Here is a 20,452-nt window from a genome sequence, read left to right as displayed (position 1 = left end):
GACGCTAAAGGCATTGTGCTAATGAATAAAAGAAAAAAAACTCCCTGGTTGATTTTCATAGATCAACATTTTCACTTGTCATGTTATTGCCAACAAATGACATCCCTTTTCTTGGGAAGTGGCCTAGGCTTTGTATGCATTAGCCATAACAGCTAATGTAATCACTCTTCTCAGTCAGTGATTCAATATTTTGTGGTGTGCATTCAAACACACATCATCTGAGTCAGGCTGGTAGCGTCCCCGGTTACTGCTGGTCTGGGACGCAGGCTCCCGCTGGATGAACTGATCGTCGTCCTGCAGTTGCAAGGTGGAGAAGAGATACGTGTGTTGCCTGTAGAGGGTAGAGTTGGATCGCATCACACGTTAATTTAGTTAAGTTTATTAGGATCCCCATTAGCAAAGCCACAGGGCTCCACTATTCTTCTTGAGGCCTGAACGGTAGTCTGATCACTTTAGACACATTATCTGCCTTCCGATGTATCCACATGCAATATCTTATCTTTATTTATGAATTGTTTGAGTGTTTTGAGAACAATAGAATATACCACACTTCAAGGCCATTCACAGACATTTTGGTAAATTCAGACGAACCACCAGTTGTGTAGGTATGGTGCCCCATAAAAAAAACGTACATAACGTATTATTCTAGTTTGTTGTGATTCATTATAAGATACTGGTAAGACAGTTTTCCCCTTGAAAGAAGTCACAAAATTAGTTTGGGATAAACAGATCTCACCTTTGCCTTGACATCATCCTCCTGACGATGATGATGATGATTGCAATGGAAATTACCACAGCAACAACTGCCACAGTAACACACAGCACAGTCAGGATCAATGAATCCACCTGACAGGAAAGGAGAAGTTAACACGCATCAACCCTGTGACTCTTTTGTTTATTGGTTATTATTATTATTTATAATTTTATTCTTAAATGTATCCTCTTTTCACACACATACACATACTTTTGTGGTGACTATCCAGTTTATAATTCAGTAATGTTAAAACACAAAAGCAGCCCAAAGAAAGAGACCATTCATTTGGTCGGTATGTGGCCCTTGGAGTAAACCCAGTGGCATCAATGGCATCTCCAGCCTCAGACCTACACAGTGCTGCTAGTGTGGAACTGTACTGATCTACAGGACTTCACACATAATGTGAAGGAAGGAATGAAAGAACACAGGAAGGAAGGGTTGATATGTTCTTGTGGCTCCACTGATAGAGCAACTTGACGAGGTGCTAACGACTTCTAGATAAAAATGTATATTTGCACAGTAATATACAGTATGTTGCTGTACTAAAAGCCTGCTTAATGAATATAAGTGTCCATCACTCACATGTTTCTCAGGGTGAGTGCTGTTGGACGAGGCCTGACTGCCATTCCCACAATGCTTTAGGGCTACAGTCACCCGTCGCAGGGGTTTGAAGCCTCCTTCACATTTATCACTGGGGACCTTCCGATAGCTGCAACCACACAGGAAACAGTCAGACTGTGGTGTATGTCGGTGAGGAGCACAGAGAGGTGGCGGGACAGAGATTCTAAGTATGTGTGTGTGTGTGTGTGTGTGTGTGTGTGTGTGTGTGTGTGTGTGTGTGTGTGTGTGTGTGTCATACCCAGAGATCTGCAGCTCCTCCACCACCCCATTCACACACACCTCCACGGTTTTCTCTTTGAAATCGACCTGTTTCAGACACTCTGAGCTGTTCTCATGACGATAGTAACCATAGTCACTGAAAGGGTAAAATATGAAATTAGTGACCAACAACGACTGGCCAACTATTTATTAGTATTATTATTAATAGTAGTAGTAGTAGTAATATTAGTATTATGATTTGTATTACCTTAATCATCATCATCATTATAATTATTATGTTTTCTTATTATTATTATTGTTATTATTATAATTATTAATATTATGCATTAAAACCCTAGAAAGACAGCCCACACACCACATATAATCCTCCATAGAACATGGACAAGGTGTCTGTTTCCTGATGACAACATAGTCCCGACCATTCCTGCAGACGGACAGCCTCCTCAGCCTTCTATAGGTTTCTTTGTAGCCCAGGACACACCCATCTGTCTCTGAAGCCCCGGCTTCCATTGAGTGAGCCAACCAGTTCACATAGTCCTTCTCTCCACCTGCAGAAGCACACATGTCCACCAGATGGAGATGCTTTCAATCTTGAATATGTAATCATCCTTTGTTCCAGTTAAACAGAATGCCATACGATTGGCTAAATATATAGTAGACACATAAAAGAAGGTTACTGATGCAAGGAGCATTTCAAAACACAACATGATTTCATACTATTGCCTTTCCCTGTGAGTTACCAGACAAACATTGCCTTAATTCTTGACAAATCATGCACAATCAGAATCCTGCAAATCACAAACATAATTTCAGGATACATTTTGGTTTGAGAATGTCTGTGAATTGGATGACAGGTATAAGGCAGCATAAACTCTCTACAAAGACATTATTATAACATGTGGCAGATGTGGACTGTATCTAGTGTCCATCTAACCAGATGCTAGATAGTTCCCCAATAGCTCTTCAAAGAGTTAACTTTCTACTTTTTTTTTTTTTACAATTAGGCCGACCATCATCTTATTACAGTGGAAACCCCAACCGCCAGTAAGAGAAAAATTAACACTGGAAATGTATGGTTTAGATTTTTTTTTCAAGGAGAATTATACACTGTACAGACTCACACTCCCGGGTAAGAAGACGCTCAAAATCTATGGTCACAGCAACCCACATGGGCTGGTCGTCATCCTCTGGCCGATAGCCCCACACACTGATGTTCATAGTTTTACTGCCAGGCTCGGATGCTAGGCCAGCAAAGAATATGGGGTGCTCTGTGAAATTGTAGGATTTCCAACATTGACCCTCATCAGTTGAAAACCTGTGGAAAAAGGAACGTAAACAGATTGATGTTTTTTATTTATATATAAAGTGACATTATGTTGACAATGCAGGCCGTCACGTTTTCCCTACTATTTCCACAATGATATAATGTGCTACATGGGGCAAAATGTATCTAAACAACAACATATGTGGTAACATTTGTCACAAATGTGCAGTACTCAGATTGAGCATATTTCTGCTCATAGCCAGCTATTATGCGATCAAAGAACCTCTGATGTCCGCACAACATCCAAGCTCAGTAAATTTGAAACAAACATAGTGAATCAGAGCAAGCAATACACTATTCCAGCCAATCCGCAATGTTTCTCTAGGAGGACTGAAGAGAGGATGGTATTTGATTAGTTGTGGAGTTTAAATGTGAACAATCTTTCGAAAGGATTAAAGAATGCCATACTATTGGCTAAATATATAGTAGACACATAAAAGAAGGTATAAGGCAGCATAAACTCTATACAAAGACATTATTCAACAATGACTGGGATTAATGGTCAGTATTGGCCTATGACCCTTGACTCTTCCTTACTTTATGGAGTTGATCTGCCGATCCTTGTGGGATTCCACTGCCACGATGAGGCCCCCTGAGTCTAAGATACTATAGTGATGGGGCCCCTTCAGAGTGCAGAACCAGGTGTACCCCCCATCCCTGGAGATGTACACGTCAGGCCGCATCGCTGACATAGACTCACCCACGCTTCCTGAAGGGTGAAAGGGCATGAGATGCGATGAGTGATGAGATGTGCTGTCATTGTTGTTAAGAAACTGTATAACTGCCACCAACAATGTAAGGTCACTAACTGCAGGGAAAAGAAAAGATGTGTTTAAAATCTAAGACAGGGCCAAATTAGGGCAAGCTGTGATCTGGAATCATAAGGGGCTTTTTGCACTGAAGTCAACAGTATGGTAGTATACTGTGTTTAATTTGCTTTGAAAACTAAGCTCTCAGGTGTGCGTTTCTCCACTGCCAAGCGTACCACACTGGAGTACTAATGCTGATCTTGGTTACCTTTCTTTCCATTGGGGTACCTACCAACCATACTGAAAGAGTACAATAGGGTGAAGCTAGGTAAATCTAGTCGCAGACACCACACCACATTCTTCACTACAGTATCACACCACTCAGTGAAGATGAGCCACAAAGAGGAGTGTGTGTACAGGAGAGTGTGTGTGAGAGTTGGTACCGTGAGCAATGACCAGGCCAATCGCGGTGGGGTCTGTGAGGGGAAGCATGGGTGTGATGTTGTTGTAGCGGCTGTGCTCTCCATGGATGTGCAGGTTGCACTGAAACATACAGAACACAGAAGACACAGTGTCCTCGTAACCAATGTAAGATAACACACAGGTAGACAATTATAGAACACTTCCTGCTGGCCAAATACTGTACTATATAATGCTATTATCATTATATGGCCTCTGTACCATTTTCATAATTACTACTGTTCACATTTTAAGAGTGAAAATATTCCTATCATACACTGTTGGGTGTATGGAATATAAAGATGTCAGTCACATGATTAGATGATAACGTAACAGACCAAATGGCATGCACACTCACCTTTTTAACGTTCGCCCCGCATTTGACGTTCTCAGGCTTCTTTAGAAATCTCCACTCTCCTCCCCTATTGAATGATATGACTGTTCGAATGCCTCCATCTGCAAAGCAGAGACAGTTCTATGTACTGTATATCCTATGTACTGTATATGTACTGTATATCCTTCTATATCATATATTTTCTTCAATCAAGAAGTTGGGTGTCATTGCATTGTTTATTCCCTTATCATCCCTTTATTATTTGAGAACAATTTACATAATTAGATGGGAAAATGATTTGAACTGAACTGAATTTTGTGATTTCCAAAGTAAAATCTTCCATAATTCCACTTTATCTGTTGTGCTTTGATGCACTACATGTGTAACCATATTATAACTACTATTTACTGATGGTACCACCTTTGCCTGTTTGCAAATAACTGTGCGCTTGTGATTTAAGTACACCGTTCAGTGACTCAATGAGAAATAAAATAAAATATCAATAAAGGGCAAATACCTTTACATCACTTCAGATAAAACTTAAATTCTTTTGGTCACCTTTCTGACAAATTAATTTGGCATTTCATTCATAAACGCAAGTACAGTGTTTTTATTATATTCTATCTCCACTATACATGTTTTTGAATGTATTGGGTGTTTGTTTAAGGAGGGCTGTGTGGTCTCCTACCTTCCTCCAGTACGTTAGTTAGATAAACCCCTCTGAGTGACGTGATGTTTGTGAAGTCGCTTTTTCCCTCCCCACCAAACAGGTGGCGCTCAAGAGACTTGGAGTATAGGACGCCCCGGTCATCTGATGTGTACACGGTCCCGTAATAGGTTTCCTCTGGAGCCATGGGGCACACACACACACACACACATACACACAAACAAATGTAAATGAAAAGCTGACACAGCTTCTATGATGTGTAGATAAGAAACACTCATTAACTATCACTCAACTGACTTGACTTCAAAACATCAAAATGACCTAATCTCACCTAACCCTAACACACACATACACAAACTCAAACTTTTGAAAACACTATAAAACACATCAATTGAAGCTAGAAGCTTCAAATATACAGCTGAAATACAAATATGAAATATCATTATATTCTTTGTGTGTAGTTGCCTCTTTGTAGTGTATGTATGTGCATGCAGTTGTGGGCACATGTGTGTGTGAGTGTGACTGCGTCCTGAAACAACCACCCATCTACCCTGATACACCTGTCTTTGTGTCAGCTGATCTGATATGGCCATGTGTGGGGAGTAGCCACTGCTACGCTAGGAAAGACAACACCTCCGCTGGTCTTATCTCCTAGTCTGATCTCTGCGACCCACAGAACTCCTGACACTCACGCCACAGATACAGATCCTCTCTGCACTGACCCAAAAGACACGGCCGCACAGCAGCGTTTGCTAGAAACGCTCTTTTGTGTCTTTAGTCAGCAGTATGTCGGACTTGCAAAACGAGTCTTTCCTCTTTCGCCAGTGCAACGGCGCTGTTAAGATGCTTCTGGTGGTGGTGTTAAGAGCTCAATGCACCACAGGGGCAGTTTGTGTGATGAGTTTAACAAGTGGTGTTAAAAAATACTGAATCAGCAGACCACAGACAGACAGAGGGATAGTGAACGTGTGAACAGACAAGAAAGACGGAGAGATGAGAAAGAAAAGAGAAAGAAAGACACTCAAATGGGTAACAAAACACGTAGAGAGTGAATAACAGAGGGGGTCAAAAAGAGTGAGAGAACTGAGGAGGCGAGAGACATACAAAAGAAAGAAAGGTGTGTGTGCCAGCTGTACCTCCAGGCTTGTCCACATGCATGAAGATCATGTCCTCATCCCCATCCAAAACAGAGTAGAACTGGTGGTGAACAACAGAGAGATGTCAAGTCAGATAATGGATGATTGCTCTTTGTGTGTGTGTGTGTGACTGTGTGTGAGAGAGAGAGTGTGTTTGTTTGTGTATGCGTTATATTGTGCGTGTCTAATCATCGTGTGAGAGTGCAGTTTTTCTGTATTTGTCAGCAGGATGCTGCTGGAACAGCCGTTATAGAGGAGCTGGGGGCGATGAGACACCTGTGCCACTGGTAGTGTGTGTGTGTGTGAGTGTGTTTGTGTATGTGGTTGTGTTGGTCGGAGACAATGAAGTGTATAAATGCATGGTTGGGTGGGTAATATCATAAGGGTTTGGATATATGCACACAATGTCCCCTTAGTGGAGTGACTCTCTGTATGTGTCCCAACCAGAGGCTTCTTTATCCTGTAAGGTTTAACCAACATATGTCAGAGGGCACAACTCAGAGTGTTGACAGCTGGGTTGTGGGTGACAAACTTCCCTCACTTGTTAAGAGACTTTAGTGTTTCCATTAGTGATTATTACTATAATAACTCTAAATTCTCCTTACTTGTTCTCTTAAAGCCCTATCTAAAGTTGTGTTTGAAGAACATTTACCGCACTTGATTTCTGAAGGCAGTTCAAAGAACCACAACTTCTCTCTTAACTCTTGCAGATTGTTGACAGTTGGGTTGTGGGTGACAAACTTCCCTCACTTGTTAAATTTTTTTTTTTTTTTTAAACCTTCCTTATTCTGTAGAGGCTGTAACTCTTGAAAGTGCATTGTCCTTTAGGCCCAGATCATCACAGAGAAGATTAACTTGTTTTTCGGAGATTGCAAATATCCATGAAGTTTCTAAGTGTTTAATGAACCCTTACTTGTTCTTTGGGAGCCCTAACAATTCAAAGAACCATTATACGTTCTGGAGAGACAAACTGTTAAAATGACCCCTAATTTTCTGAAAGCCCTAACCAAAGTTGTTTTTGAAGACCATTTACCGTACTTGTTTTCTGAAGGCAGTTCAAAGACCCTTTACTTCTTCTGTGAAGGCTCTTATACTGTTAGAAGAACCCTTACTTGTTTTGTGAAGGTTCTAAGTGTTAGAAGAACCCTTACTTGTTTTGCGAAGGCTCTAACTGTTGAATAACTCTTATTTGTTTTGTGAAGGTTCTAACTGCTAGACGAACCCTTACCTGTTCTGTAGAAGCAGAGGGGAGCTGAGCTTTGTTGAAGGTGTCCCCCTGGTCCGACGACACATAGATGACACGCGGTGATCCCTGGGGAAAAAAATTACACACAGATATCAAGAATGACTCAGAGTCACAGGTAAGCTCTGTGTGTGTGTCACCATCTGGTAAGCTCTGTGTGTGTGTCATCTTACCAGTTTCTCCATAACAGAAGTGAAGAGGAACCCTCCGATGTAGCCAAAGGAGAAGATGTTCTGTGCAATAGTTGTGAAAGTCTGACCAAGATCTTTTGTCCGTTTCAAAAAAAGCTTCCCTCTTCGATCTGCCTCAACTGTCCACACAAACACACACACATATGAATATAGATGGATAGACAAAAAGGGATCAAGAGATAGAGAAAGAGAGAAGGAGGAAGAGGAAGGAGGGAGTGATGGGTTAATAGGTAGTTAACTTCCTTTCCTTAATTGTTCTTGTGTAGCCTAAGTGGAAAGTTAAAATAGCACCAGGCACTCTCCATGCAACAACAAGGTTTTAATGTTTTTCTGATGAAGCGACGGGGAAATAAGACTGGTGCAACCCTAATGAAAATCTTGACAGGACTCACCAGTTCCTTTGGGGCTGGAGCTGAAGTAAAGAGTGATGTTTGCACCCCTGGAAACAAAGGCATATTTTACTCAGAGGTGAACTCATTATTGTCCATTTGAAACACAAATACATGTCATTTTCCAAATGATTCAGAGGGTCCTTACTATGTAGCTCAACTTAACCTCAACTATTAATTTCTAACACCCCCGATTTAACTCTGACCACTACCAAATAATAGAATGGCATGGAGAAACTAGATCAGTCAGACAGGTTACATTTTACATGAATGTTTTTCCTCCCATGTTTGCAATGTAATGCAAATATGATTCAGGTGTGTCAGATACGTAACTTCCAATGGCCCTGGCACACCTCTCTGTCTTTTATGTGTGTGTGTGTGTGTGTGTGTGAGTATATGTGTGTGTGTGTGTGTGTGTGTGTGTGTGTGTGTGTGTGTGTGTGTGTGTGTGTGTGTGTGTGTGTGTGTGTGTGTGTGTGTGTGTGTGTTTGTGGGTATGGGGCGGGGGGGTTTGTGTAAAATCAGAGCTTTGGATCAAACACAAATCACTTTGTGGAACTGTTCATGTGACTATTTGCTCTCACCACATGAAAGAATGGGCTCCCTCGTGGACTTTTGCCCATCTGTTCCCAAAGTCCAGCGAGAGCCACAGGCCTCCCTAGGCAAAGAGAGAACTACATCAGATCAGCCTATGAACCACCTTAGCAACATCATCAACCTAGTTTAATTCAGTATTAACAGTTTTAGCAATATAAAGTCTATTGATATATCCGATTCAATGTGAAGAAATAATAAAATTAAGTCATAATCACCTTTCATCGCTGTAAAATGCCCATGTTTATTGACATTTTACATGGTAGCGCATGGTTAGCATTTTGTCCATGTTATGGGGAAGTATAATTTGCTCTGACTAACCATTTTTTGGGTTTTATCTTGGGGTGTGCAGTCAATAAGAATTCCCTGCCAAGGGTCACTCACGTCAGTGCTTATAGCCACAAGATAGTTGAGATTCTGGAAATTGAAGGTGATTGGCTGGGCAGGGTGAAAAGGCAGGATGATGGAATTGAAGGACACACCCGTATCCTCGGAGGTGAAGATAACCCCCCCTTCAGTCTTGGTGATGGGAAGATCAGCCGTGAGGATCACCTGTGGCATCAACATGATGTCCCCATCAAATATTATGGCCTTCCACATTTAGATTCAGCAGTTTGACAGTGCTTGGTTGCCTAGGAATTGCTACTAAGGACATTAGCATTCAACACTGTAAGTTACGTATACCTATGGACATAGAGTAAATGAGTTGTTTGTATGGACAATATCATTATTCATCACACTTAGCGAGGAAGAAAGAACTGTGATGATCAAGTTTTGATAGTTTACACTACTTGGCTCTTTTGAAACTGCTGATATATCTGCAGTAAACAATGTCAGAGGAATCTTGCTGATTGATAAGACAAACTCAAAGTCCCCCCCCCCCCCACACACCATTCCTCCCAAAGACTGCAAGATAGACAGACACACACACGCACATACAAAAACACACACAAACAAACACATAAACAAGCACTTTTGTTGTTCTGTTTCAGAGCAGAGCGTGAGAGAATGGCCTGCTAACCTGTTTTGAGTTTCCAGGTCCGGCACTAACCCCGAAATCCTTACGAATGAACGTGTGGTTGATGACATGTGAGATATCATGAAAGTTCTTTCCATAGTCCTCACTGTAAATAAAAGGTCAACACTCTACAAATGAACTCTCTTTATACATATACTTATCTATCTCTCTATTGTCTTTTTGGCATATAAAGACACACTCACAGACACAGAAACATACATGCTTACTACAGATATCATCACCTACCTCCGGTAGAGGCGTGAGGATCCTCCTTCATAGAATGAGTCCAGTGGCACGCTGATAGTGGATAAAACGAGAATCACCTGTCGATAGAAACAGTTGTCAGTGGAAACATATTTCTCTTGTTTATTTTATAAGCCTATAAAAATGTACACTAGAGTACGACATTCTCGGGAAGAGTGGACAATAACACAGTAAGCATTTTAGAGGAATATTATTTATAACACTGAGTGTGTGTGTGTGTGTATGCACATGTGTGGTTGTCTGTGATTGTGTGTGTGACAGACTTACCCCAGTGCCATCTCCAACCCAGGTTAAAGTGAAGCTAGATCCATCATCACCATGGAACCCTGTCTAAAAATATATAATATTCATGGTTCATTGAGACTTGTTAATTTAGATTAGGATCAGCTTGCAGGCAATGAAAAAATGAGTCAAATTCTGACTAGCTGTTAATGTAACCTTCACACCCTGTTGTTTGGAAGTCTATGACATATTTAACCATGGATACAAAAGATAAATTAGCCTAGGAGTCTTTGAAATAGACTTTTTTTGTAGGCTGTCAGAGGTGTCAATACATTGACCAACACTTACCTTGACTTGCATATCAAAATGTTTTAGAAATAAGCAACTGAGTAGACTACTATGGGCTCTCTCCTAATGGTGTGATTATAACAAATGTATCTCACCTCATGGGTATTCTCATCCAAAGTGTGATGTTCGGATTGCGTTAAAGCCTGTCTGCAATACGCAAAGCTTGACGCGCCGAACCAGCTTTCCCTTCTGCTCCGGGAGCGCACTTGACCCAGCTTCTCAGGGCGCAGCGTCCGCGAGAAAGAGACCGTCCTGGGATCGTCCTTATTTGCACCGATGAGACTCCTGGAACTGAGAACCAGTAACCAAGCGCCACAGCAAATAATTGCCTTCCAGAGCATGCTGTTTTAATTTCTCTACACTCTGAAATGTGTCCAACCTATTGGCGCCTGACAGCTTACTTGCGCACCTGTGCGACCTCACCGTTCCACAGTGATGGTCTGGGTGGAGGCGGGATGTAAACTGATTTACGTAGGCTGTTTACAAGACCACAGCATGTTCTTGCCATTCAATCATAGGCTTGTCAGTGTTTGTCAACGCAGATACGGTTTGGTTATGATACATGCTTGTAATGGGCTCACCCCGCATTTAAAGTAAGCTCTTTGGGCAAAGAAAGGGGTGGGGCATAACAATTTCAGTAAACAAAGCCATCAAATCTTACTTTTGTTGTTGCCTGCATCTAACTATGGCCGTTTGTAAAATGTCGCACGTCCTGTAATCCAGTTTTTGTATATTTAGCTTGTCAAAAAAAAAAAAAATCGCTACAATATTCAGCTGACACTTTTTCAAACATTAGAGAGAACATTTTGTAAATGAATGCAATAACTTTCCCTAGAATTTTGCAGTGAAGCAAAGTTTAAAATAATATACATTTTAAACCTAAATGCATATGTAAGATCTACATTTAGATTTAACATTTATATTATTTTACAATTTTGCTTTACCGCAGATCATTACTTTTGGGAAAGTTATTCCTTTAAATTTACATGAATTTCTCGCGAAAAAGTGACAATTGAATGCTGCGCTGCTTTTTTTTTTTCATTTGACAAAGCTAAATATACAAAAACATGACGTGCAACACTTTTACAAACGGCCCCTCTTCTCCGGCCAATTTGAGGGCGGGGAATTCCCAGACAACATATACAGTACATCAGTGCTTTTTTCTATCGATGAACAAGTTATAAAACGTAGTAATAGTAATAAACGCTAGAGGGTGTAGTTTCTGAAGTTATATTGAACATTATATTTCCACATTCAGTTGCTCTTTGTGATTGTTGTAGGGCTAAATGCACCGAACTGCCGTCGCACAAGTTAACGTTTGTAGCTGTCTTCTATGTAAAAGCACCATTACCTAATGAGTTTGTGATACCTTGCAACCATCTAAGAGAATTGATCAGGTTAAGGTCTCCTCTTCCTATGACGATGACGGTAGTGCGCTCTTCCTGAAGGTGCCCACAGAACATATTTTCCCAGCATGCACCTCGTGTCATCATGGACCAAAATGGTAAGGAGGGAAATGATTAGCGCTAACGTTAGCACTTTTTGCTTAACATTTTCTTAGTAGAAGTGCGGTACATGAAGTATCTGATTGTGCACACAATTAATAGCATCTTGAAATATAATGTGTGGCCTTTTGTGCACGGTTCCTTCGTAGATTCTTACAGAAACCCCATGCGGCCTCCGCTACAAGCTAACCACAACAGCTAGTTTATTAGCCAGCTAACTGACGATGCTGTATTTAGGTAGCGAAATATGAGTCTTTCTGGGCGTATTAAGACTCGGCCACAGGTGGGAACTGAGTTTACTCAGCGAACCCAATAACATGTTTTCAAAAGTTTGTTGAAGCACTCTTTTAAGCACAATGTTTTCTTGGCATGTTCTCACAAATTATCTCTACCACATTAATGCTATCGCTGGCTAGCCTGCTAACTTGCATTAACTTCAAGGTGTCACCTGTAGCTTGATTGTGTTATTTAACATGACATTAAGTTGTGTGTATTATAAGATATTAATTAACAGTTCGACTTAAGACATATATCTGACATAAGGTGTTTCACACTATGTGGGTGCGTGCAGTTTATTGATGGTAATGAGGAAGCCCGTTCGAGCTAGGCTAACTTGAGAGCTCATCCATTGAAAACGCAAGGTGATTGTTTATGGGTACACTTTATAAATAGTGTGCTGCATATTAACAGTCCAGTTGTAGGCATGCTTGTTCAATTAACTTTGTTGTTTGGGTTGCAAAGACCATGTGTTGACTAAGTACGTTCCTACCAACAGACCATGATATGCAGGGCACAGAGGGTTCCGGGAGTTTGGGGGGACTGGATGTCCGTCGGAGGATCCCCATCAAGCTGCTTTCCAAACAGACAGTGAGGAGCAAACCCGTTACCCGTTCCCAGAGACCCACAGGAAGACAGGGTTCAACCGCTCAGCCTGGTGAAGAAGGTAATTTTCTTAGGCCATAAATATTCTCTGTTGCATTTCATTGTATTGTATTGACCACCAATGTCCCGATACTTATGCATGCCATACATAATCCATTCCTTAATCCCAATAATAGAAAAATCAGGGTTAGAAACGAATTTATTCCAGAGCATCACTACCCTCCAGTCCACCCCCATGTCCACGGTTCTTGATATAGGGGTAATGGTCATGAAACGCAATTATAACTAGCAGTAAAATGACATTACATTGAAAACAGGCCTTTAACAGTTACTGTCTTTGTTTAAAAAAAGGATTGAGTCAACATGTGATTCCCTTCCCTAATGCAAAAATCCATTATCATGATTGACTTTTGCCTATTGCCTTAAGTAATTATTCAGTAAAAAGTGTGTAGGATTTAGGGGGGGTGGATTTAATGTCAGATTTGAAATGTAGTATTCATAATTATTATTTTAGTGGTGTATAATCACCTGTAATTAAGAATTGAGTTTTTGTCAGCGTAGAAGGAGCCAATATCTACATGTCATATCTTCCATGGAGGTTGCCATTTTGCACCGCCATGTTTCTACAATAGCCCAGAAGGCACAAACCAAAACACTGGCCGTAGAGAGGGCCTTCAGTGCTTTTATGGCAGTTGAAGGCAACAGAAGGGTCCTCCTACAAGCTTGAAAAGGGAGGGGTATTCAGTTGGTTACAAATCTGCAACCTCACCACTAAATCCTACACAATTCTCTGCTAGGTTTCACTACTCTGAACATTTTCATTAGTGCTTAAAATCAGAGTATGCTTTGTTTGTTTAGATGGCCACGTCTTCAAGAAGGAGGACAGGTTTGATTGTGGTGCCAAGGCTGGGGACGTGTTTGGTAATCAACGGCGTTACCCCCAGCCTATGTACTGGGACTATAAGGTGTGTGTTCATGCCTAATAGCATAATCTTTTACATCTACTTTTGCACAACAAATACATCGTCCCTGGGTGTTTGCTATGTTATGACATTTGATTCACCATGACGTTCACAGCTGAACCTGCTCGGTGAAAAAGACGAGACGCCAGTGCATTTCTGTGATAAATGTGGACTTCCTGTCAAGACTTACGGTCGTATGGTAAGTAAGGGTGAGAATCACCAGACACAATTTTTAATTCTTGGGTTCTGTGCTCGTGATAACATCATCGGAATTATACAAAATACGTAATCAGTGATACATTTACCTGCACTGACGTGACTGATAAGACTGAACTGTTGTACCATATGCATGCACTTCTGTCAGATAATGCACCACTATTCCCAGAAAATGGTTGCAATTTCAAATGCCTTTGTATTCACATGTTTATTTATTTAGTTTGCATTGGAAAAACACAAAAAAATCTGAGAAATAATGTCAAACGGACTATTTCACACAAAACTCAAAAAATGGACTGGACAAAATGATTGGCACCCTCAACTTAATAATGGGTAGAACACCCTAAAAAATAAAGAAATACAAATATCTGAAATGGATTACTTCCGGTAACCATGAATGAGGTGTCTTACACCTCTCTACTGGAATTTTGGACCACTCTTCTTTTGTCAACTGCTCCAGGTCTCTCACATTTGAAGGGTGCCTTGTCCCAATTACCTGCACTGACGTGACTGATAAGACTGAACTGTTGTACCATATGCATGCACTTCTGTCAGATAATGCACCACTATTCCCAGAAAATGGTTGCAATTTCAAATGCCTTTGTATTCACATGTTTATTTATTTAGTTTGCATTGGAAAAACACAAAAAAATCTGAGAAATAATGTCAAACGGACTATTTCACACAAAACTCAAAAAATGGACTGGACAAAATGATTGGCACCCTCAACTTAATAATGGGTAGAACACCCTAAAAAATAAAGAAATACAAATATCTGAAATGGATTACTTCCGGTAACCATGAATGAGGTGTCTTACACCTCTCTACTGGAATTTTGGACCACTCTTCTTTTGTCAACTGCTCCAGGTCTCTCACATTTGAAGGGTGCCTTGTCCCAATTACTGATTTGAGATCATGCCACAGTTGTGCCATGGGATTAAGATCTGGACTCATCTCGGACACTTCAGAACTCTCCAGTGCTTCTTTAACCATTTCTGGGAGCTTTTTGAAGTGTGCTATGGGTCATTGTCCTGCTGGAACACCCATGACCTCTGACGGAGACCCAGCTTTCTGACATTGGGCCCTACATTGCGCCCAAAAATGATTTGGTACTCAGATTTCCTGATGCCATGCACACAGTCAAGACATTGGGTTCCAGAAGCAGCAAAGCAACCCCAAAACATTGGTTTACTCCACCATATTTGCCTGTAGGGACCGTGTTCTTTTCTTTAAAGGCCTCAGTTCATTGTCTGTAAACTGCTTTACCAAAAAGCTCTACTTCAGTCTCATCTGTCCACAGGATGTTCTCCCAGAATGATTTTGGCTTCCCCAGGAATGTTTAGGCAAACTCCAGTCTGGCTTTTTTATGTCTCTGTGTCAGCAGTGGGGACCTCCTGGATCTCCTAAAATAGCATCTCATTTCATTCAAAAGGCGACGGATAGTGCGAGCTGACACCGTTGTACCCTATGTCTGCAGGGTAGCTTTATTTTATTTGGAAGTTCTAGGTTTTTTATCCACCATTCAAACAATCTTTTGTTGCGTTATGTCATAAATGTTTCTCTTCCTTCCACATCCAGGGAAGTAAGTGACAATGCCATGGGCTGTAAACTTCTTGATGACACTGCTTACAGTGGACACAGGAGCATTTCAATCTCTGGAGATGGACCTGTAGCCTTGCGATTGTTCATGCTTTCCTACAATTTTGGTTCTCAAATCCTCCGACAATTCTTTGCTCTTCTTTCTTTTCTCCATGCTCGGTGCGGTATACACTGACACACAACACAAAGGTTGAGTCAACTTTGCTCCATTTTAACTGGTTGCAAATGTGATTACTATATAACCAGCATCTGTAGCTTGCTACTGGTGAGTTTAAATAAAGATTAAAGGAGCATTACATGATTGAAATTAGGGGTGGGTATTGCCAAAGAAGTCACGATTCGATTCGTATCACGATTCACATGCCACGATGCGATTCTATCACGATGCATCGCGATACTTGAATTATTGCGATGCATTGCGATGCATTGCGAATTTTCACTGAACACTGTTAGAAAAAAATGAAGCCATTACCAGTGGCTGACTGGCTGTGTATGATCTGGATAGTGTGTTCAATTGATAACTCAAAGCAACTCAGTTCATACATAGCTGTATTCATTTAAACGACTTTTGGAGGTTACTTAACACAAATATTATTATTACTGGATACACTGCATGTTTTGTTTATGAATGACTTGTCGCAGTATCGCGCGGCCAGAAATGCTTGATGTTCGCCAACCATTTATGCAATTTAAAAAAAAAAAAAAAAAAAAAAAAATTTTTTTTTTTTTTTTTTAATTAATAATCGATACTTGGCGTCAACAATCGATGCAGTAGATCGTGAAAATTAGAATCGCGATGCATCGTCATGACGATTATTTGGCACACCCCTAATTGAAATACAATAATTTCTTACAATTTTGAAAGGGTGCCAATCATTTTTGTCCAGTCCACTTTTGGAGATTTGTGTGGAATAATGCCAGATTTGTCTTTTCTTCTCTGCTTTTTTGTGTTGTTCCAATGCAAACAATATAAATCAATATGTGAATACCTAAGCATTTGTAATTGCGACATTTTTCTGGGATAATTGGTACATTATCTGACAGAAGTGCAGGGGTGCCAATATTTTTGTCCATGACTGAATATTTACTGACTAGGCATGTAACGATTCACTCAACCCACGATGCGCAGCGTTCACGATGAAGGGTTGACGATATGCGATATCCACTCATCACGCACGCGCCCTCTGCTGGTCAAAAAAGAGCATCACGGTTCATTTTGAATTTCTCTGAAGTGCATCGTGACCCAAACACAACGATTTTTTTTTGCATTGCCAGACAAACAAGTTGCAAATCCGCAGATTGATTGTTCGACACACCCTCAATAATCAGGAGCAGCAGCAGCAACCTTCAGATGTCATCTAGAACAGTTGAAATTTGTTCAGTAAGCCCCTAACCTCTTTGTGTATGTTTGTTTGTTGTTTGTTTGTTTCCTCTTCTAGATTCCATGTAAACATGTGTTTTGCTATGACTGTGCATTGCTCCATGAGAAGAAAGGTGACAAGATGTGTCCAGGGTGAGTTTCACTGTCTTTTCCCAGCACTATGTATCAAATTGGTTGAGGTGCAGTGCTCACCAATACCTCTTAGGAACGTAAAACTTGTAAAACCCAGAATAAATATAGATTATACGAGACATGACTTGCTTAAAACTCTTAGTCATCTTGTGTGAATTATTTGGTCTTGGTTGACCTCAAGCTTGCATTGGCAAATCATTATTACATCAGGACAATGGTGTTGTGACGAGCAGCTCTCCTTGCAATGGGTGGAATTCTCTGCTGAATAGTTACACAGAGGTGCCACCAACAAATGTGTTGTGTTGCTTTCTCTGCCTCCTTTTCCATCACTAACATCTCTTCGGTTTCAGGCTGTCCATATACAGCTGCACAGACCCGGTGCAGCGGATCGAGCAGTGCCTGCGGGGCTCTCTGTACATGTGCAGCATTGTGCAGGGCTGCAAGCGCACCTACCTGTCCCAGCGTGACCTGCAGGCGCACATCAACCACCGGCACATGCGCGCGGCCAAGGCCGCCGGCGGACGCATCGACCTCCACCACCAGCAGTCTGTGGATGTGTCCGACCGCTTCCGTCTGCCCCCGCCCCTCCTCCCCAAGCCGCATGTCATGATGCCCCCTAATATGGGTCACGGGGGTCACGATCCCTATGGCCAACCGCCACCGCCGTCATCACATGACGACTTGCGGGGCGGCCAGCCCCCACCCTCGCCGGCAGACCTGGGGCCTTCGCGCTCCATGGCGCAGGAGACCTTCCGTATCTCCACGGTGACCACACGGAAGCACAGCAACCTCATCACTGTGCCGATCCAGGAAGACCCCACCGGACCCGGTTCAGGCCGAGAGAACCTCCCGCAGCAGGGTCCCGGTCCGACCCAGCCTTCTCTGCATCACCCCGGAGACTATGGCAGCCAGCCCGTAGTTTCCCATCCACACCACATGATGGCGCCTCCGCCGCAGTCTCACTACGGCCCTCCTCCACCTCCCCCACCCATTAACCTCTCCCTGCAGCACCCCCCACAGGGCTCCGCCACGCCCCACATGGGTGTGTACAACCAGGCCCCCCCACCGTCCCTTTCCTCCGCACCCCCACCCATCACCCCTCCCCCGGGACACCTGATGGGCCAGATGCCCCCATACATGAACCACCCCCCTCCTGGACCACCCCCACAGCACGGGGGCCCCCCTGTGACCGGACCCCATCCGCACCACTACAACCCCCAGTTCTCAGAGGACCAGGGCACACTTAGCCCTCCCTTTGCCCAGCAAGGGGGACTCAGCCCTGGGATGTGGCCCCCTGCCAGAGGGCCTCCACCTCCACGGATGCAGGGACCTCCACCACAGGGGCAGCTGCCAGGCCCACACCACCCAGACCAGTCCAGATATCGGCCGTATTACCAGTAAAGGGCCACACATCTCTCGCCAGCGTACTCTGTATGGTAGGATGTCTTACCCTAATTTTCCTAGTCTGGATTGTGGAAAGTGGACATGCAGGTTCTGGACGACCTACGATGCTTACCTCAGTAGAGGGATGTTGGTGTGGGGGCTGTACAGCAAAGTCCAGTCATATCTCTACTTCTTTTATTATGATCTATTTTTTGTCGTTGGAAAATTGAGTGTATAAAAGAAACAATTTGTTAGGTTTTTTTATTTTTATTTTTCCTTTTTTTTTTCAGAAGCATCATTTGTCACAAAGGTTACTGGCTTAGTTGTGAGCAGGTGATGTTAATGATGTTCTTAGCTCACAAATATCAGTAGGAGTGAAAGAAAGCCATCTGTCTTTTGAGCTTTTGCAGGACTGACATCTGTCTTCTTTTCTGTATTTTTCCAGTATTGTTGATTAAAAAAAAAGCCTTTCATTCATTCTTAACACAATATTGACACTTAGGGCATTTTTATATGATTGCGATCAAATAATAAAACAATGGCTGCTACACCAAACCAACTCAGTTTAACTCCCAAAGAAAGATTATTACCTTGGTTGGAAATCTTTCATTGGAGACAACAGGATCCGGTTCAAGTGTTCCTACAAACCAAAAGATCTGAGGGATGTATTACGAAGGGAGTCCTTACCCTGATGGCAGCTCAATGTCCACCGTTTATGCACAGTGTAATACATCAATTGTTTTGATTGACCAGATTAAAATAATTGTATGTATCTCACATGCCTGTCTTCTAAACTGAGGGGGGTGCAATTGAGCTGCTCTAGCCACCCAGTATGCCCTGGAAATGTATGCTGAAAAAAAAAAAACCCTAAAACTTGAAATAAGACCATGACAAGGGTATTGCTATACAGCATCGGCACCATCCTTTGGTCAATGTCTCTACTATCTAAAACTTTGTCTCTTTAAATATTTAGGAAAAGGACCAAATGAATGAATGTACACATGAATAAATCATGACTTTTTTTTTATTGGCGGAAAATTGATTCGTGCCTCTTCTGACGTCGCTTGAATGGAGATATGTGTAGGCAACAGTCAATCGCAACAATCACCCTTGCGAATCCTTTGAAAAGTATCTGCTCTTTATATAGGCCTAGCCTTATACTAAAATCAGACCATATATTGCAAAACACCTGCGATCGCATTACAACCCTCTTTGATCTTTGGAGTGCTCACATTGCGTGAGAATACAACACGTGAGCCAACTGCATGGCATACAGCAGCCTATTTTTGTATTACCAATGATGATTGAAGTCTCAGCTGGCAAACTAAAGCATGCAAGGTAGGCTACTCTTTCAGTGGTGGGTGCATACTCCGGCAAGTGACATATGAGCCACCTGGCCCTATCAGCAGACATTAAATTCCCTAAGATAAGAATTGATGTCTTTACTACAGAAGATCATGAAGATAAGCTAAATCAGCTAAATACATAACTTTATACTGTCTTTTAAACAAAAAAATATCATTGTGACTTTCTGAGAATCCTCTATTGTGTTATTGAACACGTGAACAAGAACTCACTTGTTCTTATACAAAAATATTTGTTAGGCACATATTATTGAATACAAAATTGAGGTGAAGAAACAATACAAAATCACTGGGAATAAATAGTATGCCATAATGCTGGTCTGTTAAAAGAATTAATAAAACAGAGACTATAATTGTTTACAGTAAGTGCAGTTCATTTCATTTTTAAAAGTGTGACAACAAAAGAAGAGTTTTTAAAGGGTACTAAAGTGATTTAGTCTTGCATTGTAGTAAGTTATGACTGGATTGCCATACTGTATTCTTGGCATAGACCCTC

At 41.8% G+C, this 20,452-nt stretch overlaps 2 protein-coding genes across 2 annotated transcripts; one reads left to right on the top strand and one right to left on the bottom strand.

The window, feature by feature from the left end:
• Positions 1 to 174: 174 nt before the first annotated feature.
• On the bottom strand, positions 175 to 10,873 carry LOC308375534 (sortilin; the record flags this gene model as incomplete). The annotated part of the gene is made up of 20 exons (XM_080851699.1): positions 175 to 331; positions 737 to 846; positions 1,322 to 1,463; positions 1,614 to 1,730; positions 1,950 to 2,142; positions 2,716 to 2,909; positions 3,456 to 3,627; positions 4,111 to 4,210; positions 4,485 to 4,582; positions 5,149 to 5,304; positions 6,264 to 6,324; positions 7,492 to 7,575; positions 7,680 to 7,816; positions 8,090 to 8,136; positions 8,671 to 8,744; positions 9,065 to 9,232; positions 9,702 to 9,804; positions 9,945 to 10,021; positions 10,230 to 10,292; positions 10,628 to 10,873. 20 exons carry the CDS (start codon positions 10,871 to 10,873, stop codon positions 175 to 177), a joined length of 2,499 nt encoding a protein of 832 aa, XP_080707825.1.
• A 1,751-nt stretch (positions 10,874 to 12,624) lies between these two features.
• Positions 12,625 to 19,031, top strand: cbll1 (Cbl proto-oncogene-like 1, E3 ubiquitin protein ligase). The gene is made up of 6 exons (XM_080851850.1): positions 12,625 to 12,678; positions 12,813 to 12,980; positions 13,778 to 13,884; positions 13,997 to 14,080; positions 17,136 to 17,209; positions 17,560 to 19,031. Exons 2-6 carry the CDS (start codon positions 12,821 to 12,823, stop codon positions 18,608 to 18,610), a joined length of 1,476 nt encoding a protein of 491 aa, XP_080707976.1. The 5' UTR covers positions 12,625 to 12,678; positions 12,813 to 12,820; the 3' UTR covers positions 18,611 to 19,031.
• The last annotated feature ends 1,421 nt before the right edge of the window (positions 19,032 to 20,452 follow it).

Source organism: Sprattus sprattus, assembly GCF_963457725.1.
Source record: "Sprattus sprattus genome assembly, chromosome: 14".
Classification (NCBI taxonomy): Eukaryota; Metazoa; Chordata; class Actinopteri; order Clupeiformes; family Clupeidae; genus Sprattus; species Sprattus sprattus.
This window is presented reverse-complemented; position numbering and strand designations above follow the sequence as displayed.

Coding starts and splice junctions, on each gene's coding strand:
- cbll1 (XM_080851850.1), top strand. CDS start 12,821: ATGCAGGGCACAGAGGGTTCCGGGAGTTTGGGGGGACTGGATGTCCGT. Junction 12,981..13,777: donor CGCTCAGCCTGGTGAAGAAG/GTAATTTTCTTA, acceptor TTGTTTGTTTAG/ATGGCCACGTCTTCAAGAAG. Junction 17,210..17,559: donor GGTGACAAGATGTGTCCAGG/GTGAGTTTCACT, acceptor CTTCGGTTTCAG/GCTGTCCATATACAGCTGCA.